At 34.7% G+C, this 11,675-nt stretch overlaps 2 protein-coding genes across 2 annotated transcripts; one reads left to right on the top strand and one right to left on the bottom strand.

The window, feature by feature from the left end:
• Positions 1–300: 300 nt before the first annotated feature.
• Positions 301–6,469, top strand: LOC11417285 (dolichyl-diphosphooligosaccharide--protein glycosyltransferase subunit STT3B). The gene is made up of 6 exons (XM_003620095.4): positions 301–1,320; positions 2,591–3,127; positions 3,565–4,019; positions 4,803–4,925; positions 5,346–5,405; positions 6,100–6,469. The coding sequence occupies exons 1-6, from the start codon at positions 442–444 to the stop codon at positions 6,227–6,229; spliced, it is 2,184 nt and encodes a 727-aa protein (XP_003620143.1). The 5' UTR covers positions 301–441; the 3' UTR covers positions 6,230–6,469.
• A 1,560-nt stretch (positions 6,470–8,029) lies between these two features.
• Positions 8,030–11,675, bottom strand: LOC11427858 (uncharacterized). The gene is made up of 3 exons (XM_003620094.4): positions 11,294–11,675; positions 10,029–10,156; positions 8,030–9,341 (listed from the first exon to the last, which is right to left on the bottom strand). The coding sequence occupies exons 1-3, from the start codon at positions 11,426–11,428 to the stop codon at positions 8,588–8,590; spliced, it is 1,017 nt and encodes a 338-aa protein (XP_003620142.1). The 5' UTR covers positions 11,429–11,675; the 3' UTR covers positions 8,030–8,587.

Below are 11,675 nucleotides of genomic sequence, written 5' to 3'. Positions count from 1 at the left end.
TTTTTAATAGTGAAGTTTGAAATATTTGTGTACGATTCTCATTTCGATCTCCTCTAATACATCCTTTATGGACTAATTCAAATGTAAAATTGATGTTGTTAGTCCACACATCTTCATCTATTTACAAATAAAAGGTTTCACGATTGATAATATCTATCAAGATTATTAGATTGAAATGTAAGTTTATGACAATGTACGTATATCATTTGGTTTGATGAGACAAAAAAGTTTTATTTACATAAAATAAAAATAAAAATAAATAAATGAAATTAAAACAATTAATTGACTTTTGACTTTTATGTTCATCTTTCTCTTCTTCCTTCACTCACAACCAGATCCACACTCACACACAGTCTCATTTTCTCATCCACATTTTCCCAAGAAAATTCCCATTTTCCATGAAAATCCCAAAACCCTAAATTCACCAAAATCATCACAACAATGGCAGTCACAGCCTCACCACCATCAGTAACCCAAGATCTCCTCAATTCCCTTCCCAAAACCCTAAAACTCAAAACCAAACAACAAGAGCTTCTTCTCCGAATCACAACCCTAGGTTTAATCTATATCCTCGCATTCATCACTCGTCTCTTCAGCGTCCTTCGCTATGAATCCATGATCCATGAATTCGATCCATATTTCAACTACCGCACCACTCTCTACCTCACAGAACACGGTTTCTCCGAGTTTTGGAATTGGTTCGATTCCGATTCATGGTATCCACTCGGACGAATCGTTGGCGGTACACTTTACCCCGGTTTAATGCTCACTGCTGCTGGATTATACAAAATTCTCCATTTTCTCAGATTTGCAGTTCATATTCGTGAAGTTTGTGTTCTTACAGCACCATTTTTCGCGTCGAATACTACCATTGTAGCGTATTTTTTCGGTAAAGAAATATGGGATTCTGGCGCGGGGATTGTCGCCGCTGCATTGATCGCGATTTGTCCGGGTTATATATCAAGATCTGTTGCTGGATCTTATGATAATGAAGGAGTGGCGATATTTGCGTTGTTGTTGACGTTTTATTTGTTTGTGAAAGCGGTGAATACCGGGAGTTTGTCGTGGGCATTGGCGTCGGCGTTTGGTTATTTTTATATGGTTTCGGCGTGGGGTGGTTATGTTTTTATTATAAATTTAGTGCCGCTTTATGTATTGGTGTTGTTGGTTACTGGGAGATATTCGTTGAGGCTCTATGTTGCTTATAATTGTATGTATGTTTTGGGAATGTTGCTTGCTATGCAGATTAGGTTTGTTGGGTTTCAACATGTTCAATCTGGTGAACATATGGCTTCTATGGGTGTCTTTTTCTTGCTTCAGGTTGTTACTTCCACATTGCATTGCATTGCATTTTTGTTGTTGTTGATGATGAAAGGTTTAATCGCAACTTTGTCGTTATGACTTAAATTTATTTGACTTTAAGGGAGGTGCATTGCCGTTATATACACCGACATTCAATGATAACTTGTCGTATTGCCACATAAGCCCATTTTTAAAATTGCATTTTAAAGATAACCGCCAAATACTTTAGTTGATTTTAAAGATAACCGTAAAATTGCATGCATTTTGTTGTTGTCGTCTTCTTATTTGAGTTCGTTTTAATTTTTGTTTAATGATTTTTGTTTGACCATTATGTCGATGTTTGATCTATGTAACTGACTCCACTTAGTAGGATAATGCTTGGTTGTTGTTGATGAAAGGTTTAATTACAAGTTTGTTGTTGTGGCTTAAATTTATTTGAGTTTAATGGAGGTGCATTGTCGGTATGCGGGCATCCAATGATAATTCATCGTTTTGCCACGTAAGCCCGTTTTAAAATTGCATTTTAAAGATAACCGGCAAATGCTTGATTCTCATTGGTTGTCGGTGTAAAACTTCTACCCCCATTTATTAAAGAATATTTGCAATGACAATAAGTTTATTAATAATAATTTTCGTGTTAAGTCAAATAGAAATGTGGATCTGCACTAGCTAGTCTGACATTGATGCCCAATGAGAATCAAGCTTTTTGCGGTTATTTTTAGATTGCGGTTACAAAGTTGGTCTACGTAGCAATTTCATGAGTTCTCATTGGATGTCGGTGTATGTAGAATTATTTTACATGGAAGATGCATCTCCATTGAAGTCTAAGTTTAAATGAGCCTTTATGCTCGCGATAGTTCAGAATGATGACATCTATCCTCTCTAGACTCCACCCTTCAAAATTAATTTCTAAAGATTGAATTTTCATAAAACTTAATTTTTTTTAAGCTCCCTTTGTGTTACTCTTCGGGAAGCACTTTAAAGTTGTATGAAAACTTTGTGGATGAAGAATCGTAAAGTTTATTTTAGTTGATCAGGTTCTGCAAGATAGAAGCTAACTTAAATTTGGATAGTTTCAACATGTGTTGAATGGATTCTTTAAGCATGATGTTTTGGGTTTTGCATCCGGGTTAATGGATATATTTTCGTAGGTGGGTGAGTGTGTTTGCCTAGTTTGTTCGCTTTGTGGTATTGGAAATTGGTTTCTGTAGTTACAAAATATTGCGATAATGTTGTTTGATTAAGTTAGCATGCTGTCTCTTGTGGCTGACTTGGATTGTTTTTCCAGGTATTTTTCTTTTTGGATTGGGTAAAGCATTTACTCGGAGATGTGAAACTGTTTCAAGCATTTTTGAGGATCACTGTAACTAGTGCAGTTGGTGTTGGTGCCGTTGCCTTGGGAGTAGGCATGGCATCTGGTTACATATCACCATGGACTGGAAGGTTTTATTCTTTGCTTGATCCAACATATGCTAAGGATCATATTCCAATTATTGCTTCTGTCTCTGAGCATCAGCCTACTGCTTGGTCGTCCTTCATGTTTGATTTCCATATATTGCTGTTCCTTTTCCCTGCTGGCCTCTATTTTTGCTTCAAGCGCTTGACAGATGCCACAATCTTCATAGTTATGTATGGTCTTACAAGCATGTATTTTGCTGGTGTTATGGTTCGATTAATCCTCGTTGCTACTCCTGCTGTATGCCTCATTAGTGCTATTGCGGTATCTGCTACCGTGAAGAATTTGACTCGGGTTGTTAGGGCGAAAGTCCAACCCGTACAGGGTGGTTCTGGTAAAGGAACTGGTGCTTCAAAAGGCTCTTCTAAGGTTAGATTTCTGAAGTAACTAGCAGAGCAAAAGGCTTTGTTCACAATTGTTGCATTCTACTGTTTTCAATTTTATTTTCTCTCTCTTCATGTATATTGATATGCTACTAGTGTTTTTTTGTCTATCAAGTATGTCTATCTGCTCCTTTTCAATAATATTTATAGGAAAGATGAATCAGTGTTTGCTTGATATTTTCCAATGTTGCAATTACTCTCATCGGTATGGTGCAGTAGGTATGGTAATAGGATAAATAGCCATGTTTTTCCATGACAATTGCTTTGCAATATTTTTTTTACTTCATTATTCATCTTGTGGACTAGAGTATGAATATTGCATTAGCTTTGCGTTTTTGTCTCTTAATTTCTACAATGAACAGTTTTCATTTTGATTATAGTGGTAATGCAGTTTTAATAGTGTATATTATTATTTACATGCAGGGTGTAATTGATAACTCCCAGCCTTTCCAAAAGAACGGTGCTATGATGTTGCTTTTCGGTGCTTTTTATCTGCTCAGTAGATATGCTATTCACTGCACTTGGGTCACATCTGAAGCATACTCATCTCCCTCAATTGTCTTGGCTGCAAGGGGTGCCCACGGCCAGAGGGTCATCTTTGACGATTATCGTGAAGCTTACTTTTGGCTTCGCCAAAACACTCCACCAGATGCTAAGGTTATGTCATGGTGGGATTATGGTTATCAAATCACTGCCATGGGAAACAGAACAGTTATTGTTGACAATAACACCTGGAACAATACACACATAGCAACTGTTGGGCGTGCAATGTCATCTTATGAGGATGAGGCTTATGACATAATGAAATCACTTGATGTTGACTATGTGTTAGTCGTTTTTGGTGGTGTTACTGGTTATTCCTCTGACGATATTAATAAGTAAGTCCATCTTAAGTTATATATTGCACTTTTACATCCATTATTTTTTCATGATGCATGTTTTCGTTTCTCTATGACAAATGTTACACAGACACCCACTATATTCACAGCTCGACACAACACTTGCACATGTGATTTCATTTGAGTTTTTGAGTATATATAAATTATAAGTGTTTTCACAGCCGCCACCCTAACTTTTAGCCACTTGAAAGAGTTGTATAAGTAGATTACGTGTTTTGTTCTCCTTAATTAGTGATTGGTCATTTTCATCTTCAAAAGTTTGTATGTTGTCGTTTAGTCTGTCCTCATCGTTTGTTGTGCTTCTTAAATCTCACCCTCCCTTTCCATGCCTTCTGTGTAACCCTTCATGCTTTTTAGAAAATTAATTCTTTATCAGCATGCTATCCTCAAGTTTGTACAAATTGACGGGATATTTCAATGTAAGCTGGGCCAGGAGAACATGGGGCTAACATATTTTTGCCCCATGGTTTCATAGTTTGTTGTGTCATTCTGGCACACAAATTATGTCTAGGTTTCAAATTTTTTTCTGGTTGGAATTAGTCTGAGCAGCAACTTTTTTCTGTTTTTATGTTGCGAAATTTCTTCATTGTAAAAGATGGAATATGCATTTATTAATGCTGTCCTGGATATTGGCATTTCTCTTTTCCCTGAATTTTTACTTGTTTATTACTCATTACTAGGATCATCTGATTTAGTATTTCTTTATCTATCCTGCTACAACGCTTTTTGCATTTTTATAACATATTCTTAATTTTTGTCTAGATTTCTATGGATGGTGAGAATTGGCGGTGGAGTTTTTCCTGTAATCAAGGAACCAGATTACCTTGTCAATGGAGAATATCGTGTAGATAAAGGAGCAGCTCCAAAGATGTTGAACTGTCTTATGTAAGCTTCTTAGCACCATTAATTTATCTTGGCATTTGAATTATTCTTAATGCCCAGAAAATTTGTATGCATACACTTCTGTCTATGGGCTTGGAACAAAAGTAGTGTTATAGACTACATTTGACCAGATAAATGGATAAATTTATGGAATAACCATTTAAAAAGTTGGACTATGCTACCCCTCTAAAATAGGTTTGTGATCAACCAGTGAAGCTTAACTAGGTTGGGTATTTGAGTTTACATACTTGTACCCCCCCAGTATGAATCAGGTGCTATTGTTTTTAAGCTCAATAAAAGGGAATAAAAGTGGAAGATGTTCAGAACTTAAGAATAATATTGTTAGCTGATTTCTGTATAGGAACATGATCAATTGATATATGATGATTTAATTATATTTCTCTTTATCTTTCTCCTTGATAGGTACAAGCTGTCTTATTATCGGTTTGGGGAGCTGACAACAGAATATGGCAAACCACCTGGGTAAGCTCCTTGTCCTCTACTGTTGGTAACTTGGGACACAGCACACAGTCTAGGCGTCCTTGTTAACAGATACTAGTAAAGATATATCAACATAATAAAACTAGAATGATCAATTGTTGATATTTCTTTATATGCAACTAGTGTCAAGTTTAAATGTTGCGAAATCCAATTATACAACACTGCTATCTCAACAAAGGAAATATGAAGAATATATAACGTTTGTGATTAACTTAAGGGAGTCATAACTTGTTTATAGTACCCAAATATTATCAGTTTTTTAAAACTGGAGATTAGTTTGTATAGTTTATTCATCAAAGAATGAGGTAAGAAGGCCTGCAATGTGCCGAGTTTGGGATATCCCATCATTCCTGTTATTCAAAACCATGGGAGGGATGAAATGCCTAATCCCTGTGTACTAGTAGGCAGTAAGATTGAGATATCTTGAGTCCCCAAACCTTTGGAATTCATGTTTTAGGCTTATATCAAGCATGTTGAAATTTCAATCTTGGTGTTTCTTGCAACATTGTTGACTTTATCTTTCAAATGCATTGAATAAGAGTATGGCTGTAGTTTTCTCAAAAGACATTAATAAACCTGAATGAGGTTTTCAAAATGCAAAGGTTGTAATTTGTGATTATTGTGTGTGTCTGCATGTTATGTACGTCTTCCGTAATCACTTTTCTTGAAATGACAGGTATGATCGCGCTAGAGGTGTTGAAATTGGAAACAAGGACATAAAGTTGGAGTACTTGGAGGAGGCATTTACTACTCAGAATTGGATTGTTCGTATTTATAAAGTGAAACCACCTAAAAACAGGTGGTAAGTCTAAGCCCACCTCCCCGAAAAACAAAAAAAAAAAGTAAAAACATATAAGAACCTTTTTCGTGTGCGGGAAATTAGCATTCTAGTGAGAACTTGAGAGCTGAAATTCTGTTAGCTATTTTAGCAATGTTTAGATTGTGGACTATTTTTTGAAGTATTTATATGTAGAATTCAGTTAAGTTAATATTGTGGATTTTTAGAAATTACTTTACAGTTTATGTCAATTGCACAATTTAACATATATGTTCTGCACTATGGCATCGGATTGCATCAGAACAAAATTCTCCGCGCCACTTGCTTGGCATGAATCCTACAAGAGCGACTAATATTTTGTTTGAAATTATAGAAAGTTTCGTTTGTCATGGCTCGTTGTATGGAGCAAGCAAGAGAATACTTAAGAGTCGAGGTGCTATTCAAAACTTTCAAAATTGTTTTTAGCAAATCATGATATTACTTATTTGAAGAACTACATAGAAAAATTGAAACTATTTTACTTTCTATTCAATAATTATGCTCATCACTTCTCCCTCCCAATTATCTTTATCGTATATTAAGATTAAGATTCTAATTAGATAGATACACCAACGTAAAAAATAATATTTATTTTTATTTTGTTAAGCACTATTTCGTATATTCGTATATGTTCTCTGTGGTATATGTGTGCATGAAACATAATTAAACAGCCAATACTTTTTTTATTTTTTTTTATTTTTTATCAATAATGCTCGTATCAAAGATATTTGTTTAAAATACATTGTTTTCCCGACAATATATTTTGTAAATCTCAAATCTTCCAACAAAATTATTGACATACGGTTTGGAAAACACCAAAAGGTCATAGACCACCCAATTTGAAATCTAATGGCTTTTTTGACACAAAATCTTCGTACAATTATTGAAAGCCACTATTATTATTTTTAATTTCCATTGGTCCATGAAAACCAATTATTTTATTAGAACTACATGCACGTATATAGCGTATCATACGGGAAATTCTACCAATCTAACAATAACCTAGAGACTAGAGATTCTAGTATACATCATTTTCATCATGTCGGCAATATGACTCAATCATGTGCCTTGTCATTATCATGTGCTAGCTAAAGAAAGAGAAAACACCCATGTGAGTTAAACTCTAAATCAATTACTCAGCAAAATAAGCAACCATTCATTCCAATTTCTCCGCAAAACAATCCTATATTAACTTGTTTTCTGGTCTGGAAAAAGTACATTTACGTCAAATTGCTTTCATTATCACACACTTCATATATAATATGGACATAAGAAAAAGGTTTTTCTTATCACACTTCATATATATCATTGCGATTCATTTCTACCGATGGATCATGTTTACTAGTGCTTCTGAGACAACTCTGATTAAAAAAGTTGAATATACAACTTTACCACACTTTTTAATACAATACAATATTTCTATATTGATTTCTTTAACTAGTGTCACAGAAACACCGATTAGCATTTCCGTCTACCCTTTAACCAGTGCCACAGGAACACTGATTAGCATTTCTGTCAACCGATAACTATTCTTTTATACGCACCGACCTTGAATTAAACACCTTACCACATGATTAGGGGATTCAAGTATATACCAGGTATATTTATCAACCATGTCATACCATGTTGGTAAATGAATGCCTACGTGAATATTGCCAAGGAGCCCTTATAGTTCATATAAATTTTAATTTGAAATACATGCAAAAATAAACATATCATTCAATAAAATCAGGAACTTGATAAGCAAAACCACAATTTAATAGAGTATATCAATATAGAGAAAACTAGGGGTGCACCCTCATGAATCAATAAGGGTGTATAAGAACCAATTTAATTGAGTACTATAAGAGACATAAAGCTAGAAGAATCCCAATGTAACATGTTTACAAATTTAAATGGTATTACAGTATATATAGTCTGAAGGTGGGGGAAAAAAATCATAAATCATAAATACTTACATAATATATTGAATAATGACAACATGATACAATTAACCACTTAACAGAATGACTTTCACTTGATTCAATCTTTTAACAAAAGAGACTATCAATCTGTAAATAACTCTTATATTCCAAATGTGGTTACCATAAATTATTGTAACATTAGAGAAACAGTTGCAGACCTTTTTCATGCATCTTTTCCTCAGTTGCTACTGCTGCATCCTTTCTCTTTGTGAGATCATCAACCGCTTTAATCCTAGGCCTGAAATAAATATCCTACGCGTGTAATTTGTTTGTTTTTTTTATACCTTTTTTCTCCGGTTAAACCGAGAAGAGTTGCAAGTTGTTGCAATTTGTGTTTATGAAATGTCAAAAAATAATTTACTCCAAACAGAACTAGTTTTACATTAATCAAGGGCAGTTTTACTTCTGCGTCCGGTTATTGGGATAGGTAAGCCATCAAAGATAGGTTTGGAAATGGTTGGCCATGCTGTTGCTGCTGAATTATACTTTTCCTGCTCTCTGAGGCTTGATGCACTCGATGATTTGCGCACTCCAGAAAGTCCATCGACAAATATTGAATCTCCTAACCCTACTGAAATAGAATCTAACCATCCTGAATCTGATGACTCGGGAAACAGAGAGGCTCGACTTGCTGATTTTGGCCTCATGGAAAATGTTTTTCCATTGGAGGAAGAACCGTTTGATCCATTACTATTATTGCCTTCTTTGAAAAGCCTTTCTGGTGTAGTACCTCCATTATCAACATCAGCTTTTTGACGTCTGCGGACGGATTTCTCGTCAGACCTATCACCTCCCCCGTCGCTGATATCCGTAAAACACATATAGTCTGATACTTCATCGTTCCCGGTCAGTAGATCAAATGGTAAATTTGTTGACTTGGAATGATGATTTGGAATCGGTGAGGGTTTTGGAAGCCAGTCATCTCTGGAATGATCTGAAGTAGAAGATGTATACATCGCCAATTCTGTTTCTCCAGATGTATCTCTAGAATTTGACGAATCAAGTCCATAGTATTTCTGTAAAATGGTCATGGCTGGAGAAATCTTCTGTTTAGGTGGTTTCAGTCTTAAGGACTGGAGAGGTTCCTTCATCGCAGATTGACCATTGCGGGGAGGTCTTCTTTCGCTGCTATTTTCTCTGCAATACATTTTTCAAAATAAACTGAGTTTCTAATTCTATAATCTAGAACAGAATCTAAAATCAAAGTAATTGGTTAGTGAATATTTGCTATCTTAAGCCTCACAAATGAGCTATGGTATTCATTATACTTCAAATATTCAGTAAGAACTTTACTTTATTCTCTCTTTTTGTTTCGACACATATTGTCTTGTTAAATTTGTCTTGTTAAATATGAAGAATAAACACATGGAAAACCAGAAAGCAGTGTTGTCAAATAGCGGTGGAATTCTAACAAATTGTTACTATTTGTGGTATGCTATTTAGGACAAAGTGTAGTCAAATCATGGTTAGCAGTGCTATACCACTCTAGCGAACCGGAATACGAACAAACCGCTATTTTCCACGATCCACGATTGACAACACTGCCGTAAAGGAATATTAGAATAAGCATATAAAAATCATAGCCAGAATCACTGTTAATAGCAATTCTAATTCTCTGGTTTGAGTTCTGTATTTTCTGGAATCAATAAACCCCCTCCTTTTGACCTAATTCTGTTTTCTTTCGGTTGTATTCTGGAACCCCTCCTTTTTGTCTTGCGATTATAAGATAAATTGTACGGGATATTGCAAATGCTTCCATGACCGATGATTTTAAGTTATTACACCATTACAAGCGGAAAATACACTAAATGAATATGATAGTACCTCAACTTGGCAGGTTCATCAGGAACCGGAGATGGTGGATGTCGTCCTGGTAGTGGAATTCTCAAAGTCTTCAGTGCAAACATTTGAAGATCTGAGGCCAAACCATTCATCCTTTTAACATCAGCTACCTGAATAATTACAAGGGATTTCAATTAACATTGGTAGAACTACGAAATTTTCAAGATTAGCTAAAATAAACATGTATGTAATAGATAATAGGGCATCACGTCAAGTAAGTGTTTAAGTAACAGATTCAGTGACGAGTTAAGATGTTCGCAAGTACTAAACTATATGACCACTCTTATCTCAAAATTTAAGGAGTGTGGTATATATCTAAAGAATTATGTTGTCGCCACCACACACGACTTTCCACATCACATGATAATAACTATCTTATGTTTCATAAGTGTTGTAAATTATCAGCATTGGTGGCATCATCGCAGATTGCGGTGGAATTTTTGACAACCACCATGGCCAATTTGTGGTGGCTTAAAATGGCGATTATTTTAGCTTCCACCTTGGTCCACTATTTGCAAATGATAACATTATTTCATATGTTCAGATAACAACAATTCTAGAAGAGAATGCATTATGCCTATGAAGTGATTGGTAAAACTATGATAGCATAACAAATTAAATATCTAACAGAACAATTGTTAAAAACCAAAAACCTTCATTCATATTCACACCCCCTATCCATAATCCATAATCATTTCCATTCACCACCTAGAATATCCTAAACATGGAGAATGAAACTCAAAATTGAAATCATTTATCAAGTACAGCTTCAAGTAATCAATATCCATATCAAAATTTCAACATCTCTCATGTAGATGAATGAATATCTTGTTGATAATACATTATCAATCAATAGAGAAAAAATTCAATGGACTTAATAGTCAAATAATTGATTCACATCAGCTTGCTAGTCAAAAACTTCAAACTTCAAAAATTGATTCATATCAACTTGCTAGTAGATGGAAAAAAGAAAGGAAAAAAAAAACACAATCAAAGGATTTTGTAAACCACAAAACATCAATTACATAAAAACATATAATCTTAAAAAGCACAAAACAACACACAAATTCTTCATCATGTTCATATAAATCCAAACCATAAAAATTCTTCATCATGTTCATATAAATCCAAAAAAACCCTAAAAACCCAGTTATAAAAAAATAAAACTTTACCAAATCCAAGAAAAATCCAAACTTCAAATTCAGAAAAAACCAAAAAAATAAATAAAAAAAGCCATAGTTTTATACCTCAACACCATACTTAATAGCAACACCAGCAAGAGTATCAAATTTTGAAACATGATGTTCAATATAACTCAGCCCATTTCCATTAACACCACCACCGCTTCCACCGCCGTTACACAACCCATTTGACGGCGACATCTACTCCGATCAACCACCGACAACAAAGATCTAGGATCTAAAACACAAGTTCATGAAATTGACTTGGAAGATGAAATTTGTGAAAAAGTGAATTGTTTTGGATAAAGTAAGCAAGCAAAAGGGTCAAAGAAAAATCTAATCTTGATGAAAGAAAATGAAAGAAAGTTGAAATTGGAATTTGAAGTGTTGAATGAAGAATGAAGAAGGTTAGTTATGGTTTTTGGTATCTCTTCACTGTGTTTTTATT

This window comes from Medicago truncatula, chromosome 6 (genome assembly GCF_003473485.1).
Source record: "Medicago truncatula cultivar Jemalong A17 chromosome 6, MtrunA17r5.0-ANR, whole genome shotgun sequence".
NCBI lineage: Eukaryota > Viridiplantae > Streptophyta > Magnoliopsida > Fabales > Fabaceae > Medicago > Medicago truncatula.
Note: the sequence above shows the minus strand (reverse complement) of the source record. Positions and strands in the feature narration are given on the sequence as shown.